The following is a 25921-nucleotide window of genomic DNA, read 5'->3' as shown; positions in this document are numbered from 1 at the left end:
GAGCTCATCAAAATAGGCCAAAGTTTCAGCGACTACTTCATCGTTTGTTGCGAAACAGCGTCCTCCGACCCATTTCTTTAGGTTTGGAAATGAGAAAATGTCGCTGGTGGCAAAATCTGGGGAATACGGTGGGTGTTCAACCAATTCATAGCCCAATTCGTGAAATTTTGCCATGGCGACTGCCGATCGGTGAGCCGGTGCGTTGTCTTGGTGAAAGAGCACTTTTTGCGTATCAATCCAATAATGCTGCATAGTACTCGCTATTGATTGTTTTTCCTTTTTCCAAGTAGTCGATGTGGATGGTGCCCTTCGCATCCCAGAAAACAGTCGCCATCACTTTTCTGGCCAAATGTGCACATTTTGCATTCTTCGGTGGGCCTTCTTCGCATTTGCGCCACTGTTTCGACTGTTCTTTGGTTTCCGGTGTGTAATAATGCACCCAGGTTTTTGTGGAGGAACTTAATCACTGAACGATACTCGATTTTTTGTATTTTTCCGAAAATACAAAAGTTGTTTGCTTCTGACGGTTGTAAAAACCAAACTCTTGGTTTTTTGGCTTAAAATTTTGACAGACGTCATGTCATGAATGGCAAATGTCAAAACCGAGAGCAATTCGGTATCAAGTAACGCCATCTATCAAAGGCTAGTTTTATATCAATCTATTCTCGTATACCTATGGCTATATCCCTCCACTCCAGTATTTCACATTCTCTATTATTTCCTTATTTTTATCTAACGATCTCTATATTTAATTTATAATATAGATATAAATTGAAAGAAGAAATAATGTTTTTTGTCATAAAATTAACGTCCCGTAAAATAAACCATTTTATTTAGTTTATCAACAGTATCTTATATTGTCTGCAGGTCCATATATTCATAAATTTATTTATGTATAAATTGTTTGATGAATGGTCCAATGCAATATTGTAACTAAATTCAGGAATATTATGTTTCAAAGCATCTTTGTTGTATGAATGGTATTATTTTACAATATCCATGTTTTGTTTCATTCTGATTATATCCAATTTGCCAATAATTTGTATATCCGTGTTTAATGGTGTTAGGATCGATATTTTCTTTATAGTGTGTTATAATAATTTCCGATATTTGCAGTACATTTTACATGCCGCTTTTTGTTAAATATCATTTTATTAACTCTATTATTGGGGAATTTAAATTAGTCACAATCTATAATCAGATTTGTAGGCGGAAAAGTCGAAATAAAGTAAATTTAATGGTATACAAATACACTTTAACTGCCGGGCTCCCTATTGGTATTTAATTTTGTGCACTCAGTCATATAAAACTGACTGCCTAAGCCTAAATGTAAAATTTTACAGTGTCCGCCATTTATGACTGACACTGTTTACATGATAAATGACCTCGTCAGTCTTTTTGGATTGTTTTTACATTCACATTCGCATGTCTGTAGAAATCATCGCGTTTAGGAGCATAGGCGCAAAATTTCGGAATAACGCTTTTTAAATGCATTCATTTTTTTTTTCGAATCCTGAGAAAGCTAATAAATATTTTTGAATAATTTAAACGCAGCATGAAAAGTTACATTACTGACGGCCGAAAGTCCCTTAGAATAAACAAAAAGTTTCTTTTGAATGATACATTCGAAATTAAAAATCACACTAAATTTTCTCCTTTTTTTCATCCCTGTAACTTATTAAAATTAACATTATAGAAGTTTTCAGGGACTTTCGGCCATCAGTATATATAATCTTTCATTCTGCGTTTAAATTTTTCAAAAATACTTATTAGTTTTCTCAGGATTCGAAAAAAATTAATGCATTTAAAAAGCATTGGCCCATAATTTTGCGCGTACGCTCTACATTAGATATGATGATTCCATTTACGTGATATATGGCGTATAAATATAAGTTCGGATCTTCGTAATAAATTAAATTGTGTTTGAAACATCATCACTCTCTTTGCCTTATCCCTATGCGGGGTCGGCTTCCCTAATTGCATTTCTCCACACAATTCTATCTTGGGTCATATCAATGTTAATCCCCTTTACCAACATGTCCTGCCTTATCGTCTACCCCCAGGTCTTCTTTGGGCTTCCTCTCCTACTCCTTCCAGGAATCTGCACTTCAGCTATTCTTCGTATTGGGTGATTAACGTCTCGACATTGAACGTGACCAAACCATTTTAACCTATGCTTTCTCATTTTGGCATCAATTGGTGCCACACCTAGACTTCCCCTAATAATATACTCATTTCTAATTTTATCCTTCTTTGTCACTCCACTCATCCATCTAAGCATTCTCATTCCGCCGCATGAATTCGTTGTTCCTTTTTTTTTTCACTGCCCAACATTCAGTTCCGTACATCAAAGCCTCTCTTATGGCTCTTTTATAGAATTTTCCCTTCAGCTTCATTGGAATTTTTCTGTCACACAACACACCACTGGCTTCTTTCCACTAAATTGTTTTTGAAACCTTGATATTAAATGAAAAAAATAGTTATTTAGAAGATAAGAATGCATGTCTTTACAATAATACAATTTTACTTCATATATGAAAAAAGAATTTCGGGTTAAATCAAATTTCAGTTGTTTGCTTCGAAGTTTTTTTGATCAAATAGTGCCGTTATCAAAAATCGTTTTTCTCAATATACATAATTTTTTCAAACGCATGAACTTTATTCAGCTGTCAAACATATTTTAATGGCTGCATATTTAAAATTTAACATGTATAGTCAACTTTCGTTTATCCGTGGGGTTGAGTAGCACGGTTGTCGCGGATAAGCCCTAACTTAGAGTCAAATACGTAAATGCAAAAAATAAAAAGGTAGTTTCACCTAAAACTTTAATTTACAATTTTTAAAAGTAGTCTGTCACATGTTTCTGCTTCTTTGAGTGGAAAACGTGTTTCTTTATTCTACATTGCACTTTACGCCCTGGATAATCCGCCCCGCGGATAAACGGGAGTAGACTGTATACCTAAAAAAGTTATAACTTCCTAGAACTAATGCTTTTTGAGAGCGAAGCGCCTAATTAGCAAAGGAGGTCACTTGTCAGACCACCAGATATAATTGTGTTGTAAGAATCAAATCTAACAATGGAATCAGTAGATATTTATATAAAACATCATCCAAATAGCTTTTGATTACTAATATACATTTTTATTTTAGGGCGAGTGGGAAACTAGAGTTAAGAAGAAAAAGAACAGACAAGCCTCAGCCAGCAAACAAGACAAGGCCGATGAAAATGCCCCAGTTGAAGAATGGAATGATGCGCTGCCACCATTATCTAATGCCGCAGGCGGAGACAAAGATAAACCACGGGGTGGCAGTCGCGGCGGCAGACAGAATAACAGGGGCTGGCGAGGCCGTGAACGCGAACGTCAAGAAAACGATCGTAATGCTGAGGACCGTCCCCGAGGCGATAGAGATAGAAGGGGTCGACCAGGAGGCGGTCCAAGAGGTGGTGGAAGTGGTCGAGGAGGAAGAGGAGGTGGCAGAACCGGCGGGCGATATTTACCCAGGGGCAACAGAAACAACAACGCCTATAAGCCTATTGACACGTGGGATAGTTCGAATACTTGGGATAATAATACTGTCGCTGTTACAAATCACGTAGAAGATAATTGGGACGATTTTCCAGGCACCGATGAATGGTCAACAGAGGAATACCAAGGAAGTCTGGCAGATACTAAAGTATTTACTCCTAGCATTCCTTCTTCAGCAATGGATCCTGTGATTGAGCAAAGTAATGCAATGAGTGCATTACAAGATCCAACATTTGTTGCAGATCAACTGGTACAGCATACCCCTCAGAGGCCCTCACAAAGTCCTGTGCCGCCTATGATGGGTAGTCTTACAGCAGCTCAAACTCAATATTTTTCACAGGTTTGTTAATTTATTTATAAACTTCTTTAGATTTTATAATTCTTTAGATTGTACAGTAAAACCTCCGATAACTGAAACATCGTCTCTGAAACAGCTGACAGTTTCAATTCCGGCAATATCGTCAACATTGCTTTGATACAACTAAAGAACGCAATTAAGAAGCTACAGTAGCGATCAACAGGTAACAACAAACGCGTTCCAAGATTGCGGCTCTAATTTTGGATATTTTGTCGAGATATTTGGCACTCATATTCGTAATATAATAAAGAATGGCGGTACAGAGCCCAATTTCAGAAATATGTTAGTACGTGGAAATTACTCTATAACTAAATAATAGATGCGAACGGCAGAACCGTCTGGATATGACAGGTCCGGTGATGGCAGGTTGTACTGTATTTGTAAATTGAATAAGGTACCCAATTATATTGTTACAAATATTTGTCATTTACAGCTAAATTTAATTTTTTAATTTCAGAAAAAGTCCGACATGTTAGACCGACATTATCAGAAATCTTAAATTTTTTCACGTTATCTGCGTAAAGTTAAAAAAACACTAAACATAATGTTCATTTTCCTTAATTTCATTGCTTTATATTATTTACATATTAAAGAAAACATACCGAAATCACCTCATAGTATATTTTAATGCCAACTTTGACCAAGAATACTATGCAATTTGATACAAGAAGAATACAAAGCAATGTTATTTTTAATTGGAATTTTTGTTATCCGAAACGGCTTCCCCCTGAATTATTTCGGGTAACAGAGGTTTTACTGTATATTTTAATATGATCATCTTCTGTACTTTTATTTAATCTCCTTATTTTATTTATAGCTGCAGCAGAACAATGATAGCCTCGCCAAATCGTATCAGACTCAACCGTATCAAAGTCAAACCTATGAAAAACCTACTACAAACCAATATGCAACTAACACAAGTCCACAGTACAACAGTGCATCAACTAATGCATATGGGTCGAGTGTTTCTTCTCAATCTTACGGTACTGGAACTCAGCAGTATGGTACCCAAACGAACTCAAGCCAGTATGGTACCCAAACGAACTCAAGCCAGTATGGTACCCAAACCAACTCGAGCCAATATGGTACCCAAACCAACTCGAGCCAATATGGTACAGACAATACATACCAGAGTAATGTTTATGTTGCAGGTCAAGAAACAGCGTCCACTCAACAACCAACCCGGACAAAACCACAGAGGGCTCGGGTACCACCACCTTCAAAGGTAATTACTTTTCAAAAAATCTACACTCAAAAAACTTATAACATGGAATCATCTGATATTTTTTTATTATTTTAAGCGAATTAATGCTACATTAAATTTTCTTCCATCGCCTCTCTCAGGAGCCTAACTACAGGTTATACAACCAAATCAACATACCTGCGAGCTATTAAAGTTGGTTGAATGAAAATTAAAGGATTTTTTTTACCGATCATAATTCCTCACCAGAGCACGACCCTTTCTCTTATATTTATGAACAAATCTGGCAGTTTCCGTTCTTGCTTGTCTTCCTCGTCCTGTAAGTACACGAATTCGTTAATTATCTGATTTTACACATCCTACTTTCGTTTGAAAATAGCACACATTTCCAATGTTCACGTTTTGGTGCTGAAGACGACAAATGACCTGATCAATCTTTCACTGCAGGGTTAACTCGGGATCCCGTAACTTCCTCCTGCTATTCAGTGAGGACGTTTGAGTTGGAATAAATTCATTATCTCGAGAATGGGCGAATTTGGAGAGAAATCCTGAGACTGATCGATTTTTATTTTTAAATTATGACTTTTTGGCATACACAGGGTGTACCCGAAAATAGTGCGTTCCTTTAAGGTATGGATATAATACACAATGTAGAACAAAAAAGTCCTATAACATTTTTTTTCTAAAGTTAACTGTTTCCAAAAAAAAAATTACATTGTTCGCCATATAAGCGAACTTTTTTTTTTATAAAATTCACTAATTTGGCATCACTGTACAAGAACTGTTTGTGATTTAGTTTATTGACACCACAAATGTAGGTCAGACAGGTACACCTGCAAAATAATTGAACCACCCCATGTTTGAAAATCCAACAAAACAAGAATTTGTTTGCTTGTTTAGGATGAAGACGGTTTAATGTAAATACTTATGGCTAAAATGCTGCAACTATTTTTGGATTGTGATTGTCTATGTTTAGATTTTTGTATACATAGTTGTCAGATTTCAATTTGCATACCAAAATGTATTTTGGTTTTTTAGTCAAACGGTTGCATTTAGAAAAAAATGTTATAAGATTTTTTGAAGTTATACTCGTTTAGGCGCGATTGAGAGTAAAATTTTTCTTAAATCTGCGCGCATGCGCACACAGACAGTATGACGTTTAGTTGCTAATCTTTCAAATTATGTATCAGCGCAAATAAGCCATTAAAATAATATATTAGTATTTTTTAGTAAATGTATTATTTATTATAATTTTGTGTCTTTGGATTTGTCTTCCTTGGGCGTAAAATAATAAAACATCTATTTTTATATTTCACTTGTCACCGTGATGTGTAATTATGTATATCTGAAACGTCAGTAACGTGCGCCTCGATGGCCTGGTTGGTAGAGCATTGGACCAGAGATCGAGAAATCGCGAGATTGCGGGTTCAAATCCCGGACGATTCATACTTTTTTCTTTTTTTTTTTTAATATTTGGCATTGTTAAGTTTTGGTTAATTTTTGGTAATTATTGTTAATTTTTTGTATTGTAACTGTTAAGTATATTTATTTCGTTGAAATTATAACTTCTTACGTGCGTACAAAGTACACACATTATTTTTTTGCTCTACATGGTGCCTTCTACCTATACCTTTAAGGAACGCACTATTTTCGGGGTATATCATACTAGTGACGTCATCTATATGGGCGTGATGACGTAATCCCAGGGTGGCCAAAAAAATAATTTTCGAATTAAATTAATTCATACAAAAATAAGAATGTACATATGTCATTTATTTAATTCGAAATACATTTTATTGCTGTCAGAACATAGAAAAAAATATTATAAGTTTTTCTCAAATAAACATTGCTTTTCGATTAAATTCAATGTTAAACTGCCACCCACCTGCCTCTTGGCAGTTTCAACATCTGATTTAAGCGAAAAGCAATGTTTATTTGTCATATAAATATTTTTTTCTGTTTTCTGACTGCAGTTAAGTGGAGTTTGAATTGAATAAATTTACATACATAAGGTGGAGTGGGGCAAGTTCGGACCGGTTTTCGTTAAGCTTGATATAATTTTTTTGTAAATTATATTTCAAATATTTGAAATCCTTTATATATTATTATATAATATTTGACATCCTTTTTTACAAGAATGTTTGCGTTACAGCCTAAATAAAAACATGTCAAATAAAAGTATAACGCTCTAATTGTCGTAATATTTTTGTCATTTATTTGGTGACATAAACTTGACCATCCCATAAAAAGGTATTACAAAGTAAAGAAATACATATTAATGAGACATATTATGTGCCAGTTTTTAAAAGACTACAGTGAAACCTGTCATATCCGGATATCAAAAGACCACTACTTCTTTTGTCTCTGAAACATTTTCTCCTTCATACATTCCAGTAATCAACGCCATCAATAACTTTCGTCGATAGACACGTTTTATAGATTCTATAATACATTATTTCGCCATCTTTTAGTTCTTCTTTTAGTGCGTTGTCCAACAGCAGGACTGCCTTTCTCGGTAGATTTCGGTTGATCCGGACTGCGCAGAACCGTCCGGATATGGGTAGGTCCGGATATGACAAGTCCGGATATGGCAGGTTGTACTGTATTTAGCTTTTCAAACGTGGTCTCTATATTATATAATTATGCAAACAGTGATGTCAACATTTTCTTGGTATCAACGTGAAGTAACATTAATACGCTATAATTCGCATTGCCAAAAACACCAATTTACATTGGAAATTAGAACTCTTGTAAAAAATTAGAAAAAACAGTAACTATTCCGAACAGCTATTTAAAACTCAATGAAATTTATCTTCATATGCTATGGGACAAAATCGGAATTACTAATCCGTCACCTACGAAATGTTTTTTGCCAGATTAAAATAAGTTGCTCAGTTTAAAAGTTTTACATTTAAATTTAAAGAATGGTTTTTTGCATGGCATCTATGGCCTGCCCGAATTTCTATCAATGCTCCTTTAATTGTTTCTGCTGATTACGCTCTTCGGTTCGTTTTTCTAACATAATATCTAACCATTTTGGATCTAAAAAGGTTATAAATAAATAATTTGAGCAAGAAACCATAAACAGTACAAAAAAAAAACTTTAAAATTGACTGAAAAAAGCACAACTCGGTCTTACCCTGCTACATGCTCGGAACTTGCCCTGTGTACTAATATTTGCGTAGCAAGACCAAAGTAGTGCTTTTTCCAATAAATTTCAAATATGTAATCGAAAGGAATTATTTCTTTAACATAAACTTTAAGCAATGTTCTTAATACTTATCAAAAATAAATGCACAAGACACCAAATTTCCTGTAAAATACTGGCACTTTCTTCAACAGCTCTAGGTTAGATAGTTACTACTCATGTAATCACATTTTATAAATGGCAAAATAGTGCTAGAATTAGTTCTGAATGAGAGACATATATGTCAATCAGTTCATACTAATCTAGTAGATATTTCTACTTCTTAACTTGTACAATTAAATGTATCTTATGATAGATTTAGAGATAATACGAACTTGTCCCATTTACGATCTTACCCCACTCCACCTTGCTTCTTTTTGCGTCAATTATTTAATTCAAATATGTATTATTTATTTTGGTCACTCGGTATAAATAATTATGTTAATGTTATTGAATAGAGAATTAAATAACCTTTCAAATGAGCTATCACACAACCCCTACTCTCATTTAAAAAAATCATCCATTACGTCATCACGCCCAGATGGATGACGTCACTAGTATTTAAAAAGTCTTAATTTAAAAATAAACATCGACCTGTCTCAGGATTTCTCTTCAAATTTGATAATCAGATAATGAATTTATTCCAACTCAAACGTCCTCACTGTATAGCTCTTGGTCACGGCAACCTCTTCTTCTGATCATTTCAACTAAAATATTTATACCTGTAGCTTCCAAAAGCTGCAGGTTTCAAATACATAGTGATTCCATATAAGTTTGGTTGAGTGTATAATATATATTATAATATATAATATGCTATATTAGTATGACATATGTCCTCCTTTATGACATTTTTTCTTTTTGAGAGCAGTTTCCAATGGGATTTTAAGCCTTGTTTTCATTAACCCTTAAGATCCTAAATTAATTTATTTAGACAATTTTATTTTTTTTTTGATTTTTATGTATTCAGGAGAAGGTTTTAAAACAAAATACATACATTTTTTTTCTTAATTATTTTTGATTTTTTAGAAAATTGCCGTTACATATATGTAACGCTAGGATGATATAGGAGCAAACATATTTAAAATATTTCCGATTATAAATTTCAAAATAACAAACAAATACAAAACTAGATAAATGAAAAATCATAATTAAGTTATTGTAGATTAAAATCTATGTTGCACTTGATGCACACTCCCACATTGCACTTGCAACCCATGGTACGCACATATGAACTACAGCATTCATCTGCAAAACGTCTCCTTTTCTTATCAGGAATGTAGGTCAGGAGATGATCAATCTTATCATATCTTGTCTCTACGACTACTTTGGACGAAGATGGGCTGCCTGTATCTTTTGGTTTGGTACCATATTTCGTAAGATACCGCGTTATTAGATATATGTATTCGAAATTCTAGTTGTGTCATAGGATCATAGGATTTATTATGTCCAGTTATGTCCAGCATCAATGTAAATAGACCATTATGTCCATAGTTATGTCCAGCATCAATGTAAATAGACACCACCATCATTTTTAGAACAAATTCTTACTCGGTATCTAGCTACATTCTGGTCCATAAGATCAACTTCAACTTTTCTTTCACTAGTATTTTAGCTTTTGCTGATGATCTGGAAGGCTGAGCCTAGTCAATATCATCATATATTTCGAAATCTCTTTCACTATTTCGTAAAACAAGTTCAACAGGTGCTCTCAGAATTCTCTCGGACAGCCTGTTAAAATCATTATATTCCTCATCAAAAACTCCTCGTCTGTAAGCACATTCAATTCTGGGGTTTCAGTACCTATATATAGCATCAACGTCTAAAGTTTCAACGGCATCAATTATCTCCAGCGCCTCTTGAAGAGAAAACCCTTTTCTGGAACAAACAATACGTTACAATTCCAAAAGTTCCGATTTTTGCTCCCAAATGTTCCTAGCGTTACATATATGTAACACCAAAAATTAAAGGAATTTTTTACAAAACCAGGATAAAATTTCTAACAATTTATATTATCAATAAGAAAAGACATTAATTTATTCTCAATTGAAAACACTTTAAACAAAATATAATAACAAAAAAATAACAAAATAACAAACTTGAGATCTATTTTTACCATAAATAATAAACACCGTCACATAAAACACTTAACTAAATAAACAGGTTAGATCAAATCCTCGAACCAACTGCTGAAAACTAGTAAACAAGTGTCCCTTGAAAGTCTTGCATCATCATCTAGTTAAAATTAGGATCACTTCCCGAATTTAAGGCTTAAGATTTTAGCGGTTTCTGCGTTACATATATGTAACGCTAGGAGCTTAAGGGTTAATAGAATTAGCAATCAAGGAATCTGGGCAAGTACTAACCATACCTGCAGTTCAACCACTGAAAACGTAATTGGTCGAGTAAAATACTAGATTATAGTAGAGTAGAGTACGTAGAGTAAACAGCTAAGCTAGCAAGTAGACTAGTTCAGCTAAAAAGCATGCTAGTGTACTCGACCGCTAACTCTACTAATGAAAACAAGGCATTAGGTCTGATGAATTACCAGGCTAATCAAGCATTATTACTTTATTTTGTCTGTAGGCACTTCATTTGTTATATTTCTTAATTCACTTCAAAACAGATTCCTGTTTAGTACAGTAAATATTACCTATGATGAAACGATGACGAGACTGAATAAGACGAGCAGGTTAAAGTAACACTACCTTGTGATAAGTCTTTTATCACTCTGTATAATGTTACTTACAAACCAGTTCGTTAATACAGATGATCATGGCATCCTGATTTTAATGTAAATGTCTACAATTTTATTATTATTGATGTCCACTCTTTTTTAATTTATACTATTTTAAATTTCAGATTCCAGCTAGTGCGGTAGAAATGCCAGGTGATCTGAATTCGAGTATAGGCTACTTGGACGTCCAGTTTGGTGCTATGGATCTGATAGACGCGAATTCTTCGTTTGACGGAGGCATAGAAACCAAATATGGTACTACAACTCAGTCTACTAATAGCATTGAAGCAGCGTCAGTAGTGACTCCTTCAGGTGGAAGCCTAGATCTCAGTTCATCGTCTGTGAATCAAAACTCTAGTTTGGATGCCTATTCCCCCAAAACTAATACACAGAACAGTATTAGCTCTGCTTTGTCACAGAGCGTAAGTATTTTTTACATCACTTAACTGTTAACTTTTCTTTTTCTTAAAATGCCTATCTGCTCTGGATGTTGGCGATCGTCATGGCTATCTTGACTTTGTTTACCGCAACGCGGAACAGTTCAGTGGTAGTTGTGTTATATCACTTTCGTAAATTTTGAAGCCAGGAAATGTGTATTCTTTCCGGTAATCTCATACCGTTTACTTTCTTGATTTCTCATTACACGTCCCTGATTTCTCATTATGTGTCCTAATTTTTTAGTTTTGATGGTCATTTCACATTCTTTCCCCATTCTACGCAGGACTTCCACATTAGTAATTCGGTCAACCCATGATATACGTAACATGCACCTATAACACCACATTTCGAAAGCTTCGAGCCGATTCATAGATGCAACAGTTCCATAGAACAGAATTGTGAATATGTAGCATTTCAACATATGGTACTTTGTTTTTAATATTAGTCCAGAAAGCCACTGCGCATCCGATAGGAAAAATATTCCGATTCGGATTTTTTGCACAATCTTACTCAAATCCTTTTAACAAATTTGCATGTTGCCAGGACCAAAAGTGGGTCAAAATTTTTAACGTTTTTTTTTTGTTTTATTCCTAAAATTATTTTTTTTGCGTGGAACAAAGTTTTTTTTTTAGGTTTTTTGGATCATTCCAAACAGAAAAGGTCTTTAGTGACTTTTCTCTAAAGTTGATAGTTTTTGACATATAAGCGATTAAAAAAATACACATGAAATACACATGATACACATGAAACGGTGGAAAATAGTGTCGCGCACGCTTGATTAGCAATTAAAAAACAAATGAGTTTTGAATATTGTATTGCAAAAAACTCTTCGGGATTTCATCAATCGATGTTTAAAGAATATCTACCTACCTTGCCAACATTCAAATTTTCAGTTTTTCACATAGTTTTTGAGGGTTAAAAATGGCCGATTTCGCAATTTTTCAATTTCTAATCGCTTATATGTCAAGAACTATCAACTTTAAGGAAAAATCACTAAAGACCTTTTCTGTTTGGAATGATCCAAAAAATCTAAAAAAACTTTGTTCCATGTAAAAAAATTAATTTTAGGAAAAAAAAAAAAAAAACGTTTAAAAATATTTGACCCACTTTTGGTCCTGGCAACATGCAAATTTGTTAAAAGGGGTCCTTTTTGAGTAAGATTGTGGAAAAAAATACGAATCGGAATATTTTTCCTAGCGGATGCGCAGTGGCTTTCTGGACTATTTATATGTCTCGACTGTTGAAAATGTCTCATTCTAAAAAATGCTGCTTTTGCTTTTATTATTCGTTGTTTAATTTCTCTTGGGTGGTCCCATTGGCTATTTAAATTGGTGCCCAGATATGTACAGGGTGTAACAAAAATACAGGTCATAAATTAAATCACATATTCTGGGACCAAAAATAGTTTTATTGAACCTAACTTACCTTTGTACAAATATGCATACAAAAAAAGTTATAGCCCTTTGAAGTTACAAAATGAAAATCGATTTTTTCCGATATATCGAAAACTATTATAGATTTTTTAATGAAAATGGACATGTGGTATTCTTATGGCAGGAACATCTTAAAAAGAAATTATAGTGAAATTTGTGAACCCCATAAAAATTTTATGGGGTTTTTGTTCCCTTGAACCCCCCCAAACTTTTGCGTACGTTCCAATTAAATTATTATTGTGGCACCATTAGCTAAACACAATATTTTTAAAATTTTTTTTCCTCTTAGTACTTTTTCGAAAAGCTAGTTTTTATCGAGATATTTTGAATATTTGTCAAATCCACCACATATTTGTATACTGACAAGAGACCTGGTAGTAATATGAACATTTATTTATAAATTACAGTTTGAGATATATTTTGAACTATATTAGAAAAGAAGCCATATCTCGATAAGAGGTGTCTTATCGAAAAAAGACTAAGAGGCAAAAAAGTTTTAAAAACATTGTGTTTAACTAATGGTACCGCAATAATAGTTTAATTGGAACGTACACAAACATTTGGGGGACTTAAAGGCACAAAACCCCCATAAAATGTTTATGTAAACATATTAAAATAGAAGCCGCAAGTCGATTAAAACTGGTTTATCAAAAAAATACTAAGAGGCAAAAAAGTTTTAAAAACATTGTGTTTAACTAATGTTACCACAACAATAATTTAATTGGAGCGTACATAAAAGTTTGGGGGGGTTTAAGGGAACAAAACCCCCATAAATTTTTTATGGGGTGCACAAATTTTACTATAATTTCCTTTTAAGATGTCCCTGCCATAAGAATGCCACATGGCCATTTTCGATAAAAAATCTATAATAGTTTTCGATATATTGGAAAAAATCAATTTTCATTTTGTAACTTCAAAGGACTATAACTTTTTTTGTAGGCATATTTGTACTAAGGTAAGTTAGATTGAATCGAACTATTTTGGGTCCCAGAATATGTGGTTTAATTTATGACCTGTATTTTTGTTACACCCTGTATATTGCTTGACTTTTTCGATATTCTGTTGGTTGTTTGTAAGTTGAGCATTTAGTATTGTTGTTTTACTAATTGTCATAAATTTGGTCTTCTTTATGTTAAGAGCTAGTTCGTATCTGTTGCTGACTGTTATGTGATTTGTTAATATCTGTAAATCATTCAGATTATCGGCAAAAGCTATGGTGTCATCTGCATATCTAATGTTATTCAACCATTCACCTTCCCATTTCCAATTTTTACTGTGTTAAATAATTGTGACAGGATCTTTGTTGCCCTAGTTAAGGAAATGTTAATTTTTAAACTTTTAAATTTAATTTTTATTTTGGTCATTGTTTCTGCATATAGAATGCCATGGTTCTGAAATTGCTTTCTTGTGGCATGTCTCTAATTCAAGTATCTTGTTGAAGTTATACTTCTTTAGGCGCGATTGAGAGTGAATTTTTATTATTCTGCGCGCATGCGCACACTGACAGTATGAAGTTCGTTGCTAAATGTTTTAAGTTCTGTAAGTATTATAGCCCGATCAAAGAACAATCTGACCTCAAAAAAAATAAAGGAAGGATGAAAATTTGGGAACAGGTAGTTGAAATTGTCTATTATTTTATAAAAAAAAGTTTACAATTCTACACCCCCTCCATTTTACAAAAATAGGGAAATAAGGGTTGGTTTTTCATTAAAAGTGCTGTATTTCGGAAAATAAGGCAATAATAACAAAAAATTTTATTTAAAAATCATCAAGGTACTTTTATCCTAACATTTTGACTAAAAACTTTGTTTGCATCTTGATTCGTTTCTAACCTATAGCCCTTTTTATAGTACTTAACAGGGGCGCTTATTTGAATTGCGCGCGCATAAAAAATGTCAGATTTTAAAATTAACTAACTTTTAAATCGATAATTTGGGGCATTTATCAAACACTAAAATGTACGAAAAAAACACAATACCTTTAGAAAAATATCAATTTTAACGTGAATATATTTTCATTGTGAATTACAAATTATTTAATTTAGAAAAATATGTTTTAAAATATACTAATACAAGTTTTGAGAGCAACACATATTTTTTGTCACAAAAATTTACATAATCATTTAAATTAAAATTCCTTTTAGACTTATGTTTTAAGATGGCTAATTAACATTTGGATTTAAAATTGCACAACATTACTTTAAAGGATAAAAATTTGTATGGCGATAAAAAATGGATATTTTTTTGATTTTTATTTTAAGTCAATTTTCAAGATTTCAATCAATAATATCTTTGTTGAAAATTCATAATAAACTTTAAAAATATGCTTGTAGGTACTTGAAAATGTACTCTTTCGAAAGCGATATCCATTTTTCTTATGCATAGAATACTTTTTAAATAAGGCTCACTTATTATAAACAACTACAAAAAAATGTCATGTTTTAATAAAATCGATGCCATTCTTTTCTGAAAGCCTTTTTTTAAATGAAAATATGGGAACATTAAAAAAGGCTTGAATAACATATTACATATATTTACAATAGGCCTATTGCAAAGATAAAAATATATGGGGCACGTAAACACAGGTGAAAAAATTGCTTACAAGAGAAAACGGCGCGCTTCGTAAACACAGTAGACTGAGTAGACGAACATAACCTAAAAAATTGGAGCAATATTCACGCTGCAATGTTTTGTTATCGTTTTCGGCTGTCTTTTGAATTTATAACTTATTATCAATAAAAGTGATCTGTTTGTTATAAAATAATTGTGTAAATATTTACAATGAGTGCGAACAGTGAAACAAATAATAATAATTCTTGTTTTATTTGTGAAAAACATTTAGAATGTGAACGAAAAAATTGTAATTGTCAAAATGGAATTAAAACATTAAAAAGTGTAAGTTAAGAAAGAAAAGATGATAGACACAATATGCTTTTGGACTGTGATGAAATTAGAATGTAAATAGACAAAAATATGTATTAAAAAAAAAGGAGAAACGTTTTCATGCTGCATGCGGAAGTTGTCAAACTGGTAATAATAGTTTAGATGGTAGCTGCCAAGAGACCCAAAATTATGATTTTACAGTTGATTCTATTATAAATGAAGTTGATTCAGACACAAATTTTACATCAGACGAAGATGAAAATGAACTTTTAATAATTTAGACTAATTAATTAAATGTAAACAGTGACGATCCAGTTCGATATACAATAAACGATTTTTCATTGCACCTTTTATCATTTTAGTACTTCATACTCATTTGATCCTTTATAACTTAGGAGGCAACATCAGCGCGCGAAAAACGCGTTCCAAGATTGCAACTTTAATTTTGAATATTCTGTAGAGATATCTGGCACATATATTCGCAATATAGTAAAGAATTGTGGTACTGAGCCCAATTTAAGAAACATGTTAGTATGTAGAAATTACTCTAAAATTAAATTAAATATAAAAAACGAGTCTGTGCCGCTTTAAGAAGAACAAAAAAATACAGTTTTTTCAAATAAACTTTTTTATCCCATGTCTAGATTTTGTGTCACAATGAAATTACTAAAAAACGATTATCTATAACAAGAAATCGACCTTGACTGACATGGCAACATTTAGCGCGCCTATGAGTATAATAATTATTGTTATCACAATTATGTGCCTTTGTTTCTGATAGTATAGTGTATAGTGTCACTGACACTGTAGTACTGCCGACACACTGTTGCCGCACTGTTGAAAGTTCGGAGAACTATCGAAAAAAAATATTGACGCGCTGATGTAGCCTCTTAATAGAGTACATTTATTTTTAATTAAGTTAATTTAATTTTTAAATGAACTTTAGAAAACCTAATAAATATTTAGTAAAAGAAATATTTTTTTGAGAAATTTTGACATATTTTCATTTTATAGGTTTATATTGAAATAATTAACTTAAAAATACAAGTATGTACTTTAAAATTATAGTTTTTCAAATTATTGACTTAATTCAAAAACAAAATAATATAGGATACGTGCACGCGCATGTAATTCGTTCAGGTAAGTACATACTTACAAGAAAAACCAAAGTTTTCAGTTCTTTTTCCAAAAATTCAAAAAAAATTTTCCAAAATTTTTCCACTGGCCGTAAATTTTTTTTGAAAATTTTTGGAAAATGTTAACTTCAAGCCCTTAATAGATCTGTAAATAGTGTGTTCACCAATTTTCAGATTCATTGATACAAAACTAACCGAATAAGACCGTTTTAAAAATTTTTGGTTTTCAACCCTTATTAAAAATAGGCTATATCTCATAAAATAATCGAGATCTAAAAAAAAATTTAAAGACCAATCTTTAAGGTTAAATCACTCTGATGACTATTTTATTTTTCACTGTTACATTTTATTTTATTATTTTATTATTTTTAAAATACAGCACTTTTAATGAAAAACCAACCCTTATTTCCCTATTTTTGTAAAATGGAGACGGTTTAGAATTGTAAACTTTTTCTTATATAATAATAGACAATTTCAACTACCTATTCCCAAATTTTCATCCTTCCTTTAATTTTTTTGAGGTTTTTGTAAAGTTTTGTGTTCCTTGATCGGGCTATTAGTCCAAAAAAAGGTGTGGAAAGAATATATTAGTGTTTTTAGTAAATATATTTATTATAACTTTTGTATCTTTGGATTTGTCTACCTCGAGAATAAGATAATAAGTAGTATTTAAAGTATTTTTATACTTCACTTGGTCTATTTGACACTATGTCTGAGAAATCTTGTAGTCCGCACCTGCACAAACAAAAGGAGTATAGCTCAGTGGTAGAGCGTTCGACTGGAGATCAAGAGGTCCCAGGTTCGAATCCTGGTGTTTTCATTTTTTTTTTAATTAAATAAACTGTTCGAAAGTATATTTATTTCGTTGAAATCATATAATAGAAGTATAACTTCTTATGTGCGTACAAAGTACACACATTCTTTTTTTTATATGGGATTAAGCTACAATTATTGGTGTAATGAAAATTACATTTTTATTAACTAATGTTTAACGTTTCGATATCTACTCCAGAAACCATTCTCAAAAAAGCAGGGTTGGCACAAACCAAGGTTTTTTCCGAAAACAAAAAAAAAACGGTCTTTTGGTTTCAACCAGATTTATTTGGTTTAAACCAGGTTTGTTAAACCAAGTCTAAGGGCCGGTACTTTATGTCTCCGTTAACAGCCGGTTAGTTAACCGGGGTTTAATCGGGACAGAAATATATGCATAACATAGACATAAACGCAATTATACTTATTATTATATTCATAAATAATTATAATGATAATTATAATTGCTTTTATTACAACGCAAGAGGCTCTATGAGGTACTTTTCTGTCCCGATTAAACCCCGGTTAGCTAACCGAGGTTTAACCGGGACATAAAGTACCGGCCCTAAGTCTAAGTACTTTAAAAATTAATAAATTATTTTATAAAATAATAGTAAAATAAACAATGGAAAAAATTATTAAGATAACTTTTATTTTTATTTACACACAAAAAATTAATATAACAAAAAAACATCTTCAAACGTAATAATCAAAATAACCAAGTTTGAAAATACCAAAATAGAATTTATTTATCTTCATTTTCTTCATTTGCGGCAGATGTATTAAAAGCTTTAAATAAAACACCAGTTTGGAGACTTTTGCTGTACCCAACCTGTTTCGACTGCACTAGCTCAATGATTTTTCCTAAAAAACCAGTTAGTTTAAACCTGCCGCCCTGCAAAAAAAATTATTTTAAAAATTCTGTGAAGATTTTATGATTTGATTTTATTAGGTTATGTATGTCCTAAATTAACCTTTGGTGAGAAAGATCTCTTGAGTGGAAATCAAAGTGTCTAAACATTAGTTAGGTAATTAAAAATATAATTTTCATTACACCAATAATTGCCGCTTAATCTCATATAAACATAATACTTACAATATAATGTCATAATTGATGGATTCGACCGTTACTTGATGGAAGTTCATTTTATCTCACAATAAAACACTGAAAAACGTTTGTTTTTCTATACTTCCACAAAATTTATTACAACTATGTTATTACTACAGCTGTTTCGGCAAAGTGCCTTTCTCAAGTGATATATTTAACAATGTGTTTGCCTTTTTAAGTCTTTAACTGAAGAGGTTGAGGAGTGGGGAGCTGTTTGTCTCGAGTTGGTCATTCAGAATTATATCTGTATTTTTCAATTTATTAATTTCCATTGATTCTAAAAGTGATAGCTTAAGGCCTTTATTTTGAATATGTAGAATTTGAAACTCTTCATTGAAAGAATGATTATGATCTAGAAGGTGAAGTGCGTATGTAGAAGTGTCTGTTTTTCTATTGTTGAAAGCCCTTTTGTGTTCTGCTATCCGTTTGTCAAAAGTTCTGCCAGTTTGACTGATGTACGTTTTCGGACAGTCACCACAAGTTAGTTACCAGACTACACAACAAACATGAGTTCTCCGTATATCATAAACCTACCCATACTGACACAACTATACACAATTCATCATCCCATCCTACACAACACAAATTAGCAGCCTACCATAGCATGATGCATAGACTGACAGAAATTCCTATGACAAAAAATAACTTTGAGACAGAACTAAATATCATTAGACAAATAGCAGTAAACAATGGCTATAACGAACAAACAGTTAACATTTTAAACCAAAAACTCCATAAGAAAGCCTTGAAATTAGTGTATCCACCACCACAGAAAGAACCCAGTACCTTCTGCTCTCTCACATATACTGGCAAAATAACAACAAAAATAGCCAGATACATAAAAAAGAAAGGAATAACACCAGCTTTCAGAACTAACAACAACTTAAGCAAACATATTAAAAACAATAAAAGCCGAAAGAGAAAGCAACTACAGAGTGGTGTGTACAAACTAACTTGTGGTGACTGTCCAAAAACTTACATCGGTCAAACTGGCAGAACTTTTGACAAACGGATAGCAGAACACAAAAGGGCTTTCAACAATAGAAAAACAGACACTTCTACATACGCACTTCACCTTCTAGATCATAATCATTCTTTCAATGAAGAGTTTCAAATTCTACATATTCAAAATAAAGGCCTTAAGCTATCACTTTTAGAATCAATGGAAATTAATAAATTGAAAAATACAGATATAATTCTGAATGACCAACTCGAGACAAACAGCTCCCCACTCCTCAACCTCTTCAGTTAAAGACTTAAAAAGGCAAACACATTGTTAAATATATCACTTGAGAAAGGCACTTTGCCGAAACAGCTGTAGTAATAACATAGTTGTAATAAATTGTGTGGAAAAATAGAAAAACAAACGTTTTTCAGTGTTTTATTGTGACATAATGACATATTATTTTTTTCCTGTTTCTAATTATAGATCTGTGTTAATTGGAAATTCAATATGTGTTTACTGTTTTCAGACGAAATTCGAATTTCCTTAATTTTTTCTTGAAATGTTTTTCAATAAAGTGTTGTTCATAATACTGTTGGATGTTGTGGGTGTTATTACAGTGCCGTTTGATTGCCAGTTTGTTTTTATTTTATCCAATTCTTTATTTATTAGTGTCGATTAATTTGTCGACACTATTAATTAATAAATGTAAACAGAATAATTTAATTATTGTAAACAGAATATGAGCGAATCTAATTTCATAAAATCCTAATGCGACAAAAGTCTGTCTCCTTTGGTTTCAATATCTAAACATTGAACAACGTTTAATAAAGTAATTTTATTCTGATATCTTTTTTTATAACAGCTCCAGAATGACTGAATGGAATTAGCTAATTTCGGTTTTAAAACATTTGTAGAAGTCAAAGGATGGTTTAAAAGGTGAGAAAATGGATGAAATTGTAAAGCAATTACTAAAAACAACAATGTTATTGTTATATACACATAGTTATCTTATACTTCTTTAGATTCACGTTTCAAACTGCGTCTAACTTCGGGTTTATTTACTTTTTACGTTTCCCGTGAAACCATGCTTTTGACACTGTGTTTGATCGAAATGGTATTTAGAATAGGGAACTTGCACTAAAAATTTTTTTTGCATAAAATTGTTAATTTATGTTTTAAAATGTTATATTCAAAATATTACGTCTTAACAATGAATAGTGTACGTACAACATCTAATCAAAGTTCCGCGCCTAAAATTTCCGTTTTAAACAACTTCAAAAGCGAGACCTGTGGTCTGACGTCACAGGCCACTCGTATCGTTTGTCCGTTCGGGGTGGGCCATTGCATTTAATGCAGTTTGCCCATAGATAAATAATATAGTTGAAATATCTTGTTTTATTCTGTGGCAAAAATGATTTTTTCTGTGACAGGCAAAATATTAACATTTTATCTCTGTTGACATGTATCAAAAAGTTCTTTTTTATGAAATTACTTTGTTCGTTTCTTGTGTTGAAGAACAAAGAAGAAACAAGTAACTTAAAAATAAACAAAACTTTTAGTAATAAAAGTAAGAGTAACAAAAAAGTATTGGTGCTTCTATAGTATGCGGTCTACAGTCGGGTTTCTACTATAGCTTGCGGTCTACCGAGGGATGCGGTGTAAGTATAAGCTGAGATGATAAAGATATTAACTTGTAAAATTACAATAATGATTCTTCTTATTTATGCGTATTATTAACTTTGTAAAGAAGAATTTTGTTGCTGCTAATCACCATAATCTTTTCTCAGAAGGCTTTGAACACAATAATGAAAGGCTCCAGTAGGTACTAATAAACATTACAATAAAATATAATCTTTATTATAATGCAAATTACACCGTAATCTTTTCCAGGATATACGAAATCCTTCGATTAGAGGTAGGTAGATCAAACCCACGGGGTAAACCCTATAAGTACTATAATATAATGGTACCAAACTATTGTTATAAACGGTTTAAACATGCTTATTAATAACTCTTACTTATTTGATTTGACACCTCGCATTTCTCCAATAGAATAGCTTTTACTACTTTTTATAAAAGTTGCCACGATGAAGACATCAACAAGACATCAACGGTAGGTAAGTTAGTCAGATTGACCTTTTGAAAAACCCTCGTCCGTCATATTATGCGTTTTAAACTCTTTACAAAGTAGCACTCAACTTTATCAATTTCAGTTTAAAACTAAGCTGATTGGAGAACTACTTATTACAATATATAAGATGAACATAAATAATACCTAGGAATTTTCCATTAAAGACGATTAAAATGTAATATACCCGTGATACCTACCTTAATCGCGTTGTTTCCGCCGGTTCACCGTGGCCGGTGACGTCGAACCAATAGAAGGACGTTCAAGAGCCTCCTAAGATATTTGAATTTTATAGCATTTTCAAAACGTCGTAATTAGCGTACGGGTTAAAAATATTTGTTTTTTTCGCATGCAAGCGTTTTAAGGTCGCGTTTATGTTTTTTAGTATCATTTTATTATTTAAAAAATTTTTGCAAGTTCCCTATTGTTTCATTAAATTTATAATTATTAAAATGTATTGCATTAATGAACAAACTTGAATTTTTAACTTTATCGTAGAGAAAATGTTGAAAAACAGTTTTTATTACTGTAAACAATGTTTTAAAATTATTTTTAATTATAAACATATTTTCTTAATATATTTCGATATTCGACATTTTTTACATATCAGGAGCTTGGAGGAGTAAGGGCGAACTGCAAAAACGATGTTTTGGGAAAACTGAGTTAAAGTTTACAAACATATTAGAATAGTAAGGGCGAACAAGTGATACTACTAGATTAAGCGGTTTATTATATTATATTGCGGCTATTTCTACTATAGCGTGCGGTCTACCGAGAGGTACGGTGTATAATCTGTATTATTACAATGCGGACAAAAAATATTTACAAAGTGAATCAAACGTGTAAATCTTAGGAATTATTATTTTAATTTTACGGCTTGTTCCCAACTAAAATAGTAAATTGATATAATAAAGTATTAACTTGTTAAAATTACTATAATATTCCTTCTTATTTATGCCTTATAATAATAATCCTTACTTATGCCTTATATTAACTTTGTAAAGATGGTTTTTGTCAGTGTCACGTTCTATCGGTACATCGGCTGATCACTACAATCTTTTCTCAGAAGCGTTGAACAGAATAATGAAAGGCGCCTTTGTAAGCGGAAAGTTTATCGCCAAGTACCTACTAATAAAAATTACAATATACAATAAACTTTATGCAAATTCAGTTTTTCGACTATTACGAAAATTACACCCTAATGTAAAAAGAGGTTTAATACTTTTTATTCTATCTTCTTCTTCATGTGCCATTTCCTCTAAGAAGGTTGGCAACCATCACGGCAATTCGCACTTCGATACCGCTGCTCTAAAGAGATCAGCAGAAGTGCAATTAAACCAAGCTCTCAAAGTGTTTAACCAGGAGATGCGTCTTCTTCCGCGACTCCTTCTACCCTGTATTCTTCCTTGTATTATTAATTGTAACAAGTTATAACGCTCGCCCCTCATAACATGTCCCCTTTATTCTATAAAAGTAAACATACCTAGTGTTTTTAATAAAATTCATAAATAAAGCTTCAATTGAATTCAATTTGATTTTCATCGTCTACAGTTTCTTCGTCTTCTGTATCTCACCAATTAAAGCTACTAAGCTACAGAATTACAGAAACACCGGCGCGTTAACAGAGGAAAGGGCGAACCTTGAACGGAAACGCAACGAAAGCCTGTGGTTTCGCCCTTACTCTTCTAGACGATTATGCAGTTCAGTTTCTGAGATGAATGGACTGGTATATTACTTCTTACGAAATTTTAGGAGTATGAAGGGCGAAACATGCTGTTATAATATACAGACGCATTCTTTAAAAATGAGACTGTTTTTGAAATGACCATTTTTCGGGTTGGCCCTTACTCCTCCAAGCTCCTGATATTTCCTACACAACTAATAAAATTTGATGTCTGATGGGATATTGTAAAGACCTTCTTCCTTACACTTCTACAAATATTTCAAAATCAAAAGTAGCCAAAACAATTCAATCCTTCTTGAGTTATAAAATAAAAAAATAAGTCAGAAAAAAATAGAGGGTATCCGATAAAATTGGAGGGTGCCAGAAAAAATTGAGGGAATCAGAAAAAAAATGGAGTGTGTCAGAAAAAATTGGAAGGAGATATGATAAAATGAGGATGTCACAAAAAATTGAGTGCAGAGACTGTAGAGGGCAATAGATTGTATTCTCCGTCGCATGGCAACGAGCGAATTTACTAGTGCAATAAATAATTAGGAATAAAATATGATGAGCCTTATATCTAGCTTAGAGGAAAACGTAGCGAGATAAAGAACTAGAGCAAAACATGAACTCATGATGATTAAGTTATAAGATTAAATGATATAAAGATTAAAGATAATATTATGACGATTCTCGACAGATAGTTACAAAAGCCTAAGTTACACAAAGTAATAGAATTTGCAGGAATGGTCTATTTTAAGTCTAATATGCGCGCCATCATAAGGAACGACAAAGTCTATTGCTAATGCTGCATTATCAAATCAGTCAGTATTTTTTAACAGGTTGACTGCCAGCCTCTTTTCCCTGCATTGCCAAAGAGTCATTTGAGTAGGTACCATATATGTCCAGAATGTGTCCAGTCCAGAAGACAAACCCAAATATTGAGGGCCAGATCTGGTACTCGGTATAACTTGAAAAACTAACAAAAAATAATCGTCATGGCCTCATGGCAGTCAACCTGTTAAAATAATTTAATGTACAAATGTCCTTGGCAGTTTCAACTGTTTGATTTTACATATAATATGTATATTTTTTTTGCAGCTGTCAAATTCAGATTCCATTCCCCAAACTACCGATCATCTGACGAACACGTACAGTTCTGCTCCGAGGACGACGACGCAGGGCAGCACTCCAGCATCATCTTCGGTAACGGCAGCAGGCCTGGATCTAGGAGGGAGCAAGCAACCTCCTGACACGCATTCGTACTCACAGTCGTCAACTTACAGTTCCTACCAGCCTAAAACAAATACTTATAATTCATCAACATATAGTGGGACGACAGTAAGTATAATGATTTATTTGTATTAACTGAGGGAGTCAGACGTAAAAGGATTAAGTTAGAACTATTAAAGAACTATTAAAACTGCACTTAAGTGTAGTTTTAATAGTTCTAAGATAATCAACTTCAAACTTAGGTATTTGGGTTTTATAAATTCTAGGAGTCATTATCTGCTTAACGCACTCATCCGAGTTAACTCAGTTTTAAACGATGTTTCTATTTTCGCATAACCGAGTTAACTCGTGTTTAAAATTGAAGGCGCCTACGTGCTTTAACTCGTCTAGCGCTAAATAACGGTCTCCCCACTTGTTTTCTCGTTTCTAATTTTAAACTTCCTACGATCGACTGCCGTCTGGAATGTTAGTCAAGGCCAAGGTTATTTTTCTTTCTTCTTCTTAAATTTTCTTTCACCTATTAGATTTGGCTTTGTGGAATTCGATAGATATGCTTTTTTTACTTTAGATTATAATATAATATATTTAGATTATTTTATATACTTACTAGATACTAAATATTATCTAGTGACAATAGTTTTGTTCGTAGTTTATTTTATAAATAAAATAAATAGATAATTTTTTGACGTATTTTTGCAAATAAATCTGTGCGTTAAGCAGTTAAACTAAAATATGTCTAGTGTCATCATCATCAATGGTTCTACAGCCCTATGAAAGAGCCTCGACCTTTCCAAGTCTATTACGCCAGCCAGTCCTATCCATTGCCAACCGTTGCCAGTTTGCTGTGCCTATTTTTCTACCATCCTCATCCACCATCTTTCCATCTGAGTTTTGGCCTACTCCTATTTCTACTTCCCACAGGTTGTGACATTAGGATTCTTCTAGGAGGGTTGTTCTGCTGTGATCTTGTTAGATGTCCTGCCCATCTTAGTCTTCCTATTCTTATAAGAGATACTACGTCTTTACCACCAAATTTTTGTTTATATCTGTGGTATACCTCGTAGTTGTACCTCCTCCTCCAAACACCATTTTCACAGATGCCACCGAATATTCCTCTCAGGATCCTTCGTTCAAATA

At 32.6% G+C, this 25921-nt stretch overlaps 1 protein-coding gene and 1 non-coding gene across 8 annotated transcripts in view; both read left to right on the top strand.

The window, feature by feature from the left end:
- The window catches only part of LOC114327393 (protein lingerer), a 116726-nt gene that overhangs the window by 27238 nt on the left and 63567 nt on the right, over positions 1–25921 (top strand). For all 7 annotated transcript variants that reach the window (XM_028275997.2, XM_028275996.2, XM_028275992.2 and 4 more), the window contains exons 4-7: positions 3151–3867; positions 4703–5110; positions 11133–11429; positions 24653–24892. In XM_028275997.2, the coding sequence (XP_028131798.2) occupies positions 3151–3867; positions 4703–5110; positions 11133–11429; positions 24653–24892 (1662 nt within the window). The remainder of the gene's footprint in view (positions 1–3150; positions 3868–4702; positions 5111–11132; positions 11430–24652; positions 24893–25921) is intronic.
- Trnas-gga (transfer RNA serine (anticodon GGA)) lies at positions 17645–17716 on the top strand. Its single transcript has one exon. It is a non-coding gene; the product is annotated as a tRNA-Ser (tRNA).

This window comes from Diabrotica virgifera, chromosome 4, assembly GCF_917563875.1.
Source record: "Diabrotica virgifera virgifera chromosome 4, PGI_DIABVI_V3a".
Lineage (NCBI taxonomy): Eukaryota > Metazoa > Arthropoda > Insecta > Coleoptera > Chrysomelidae > Diabrotica > Diabrotica virgifera.
Note: the sequence above shows the minus strand (reverse complement) of the source record. Positions and strands in the feature narration are given on the sequence as shown.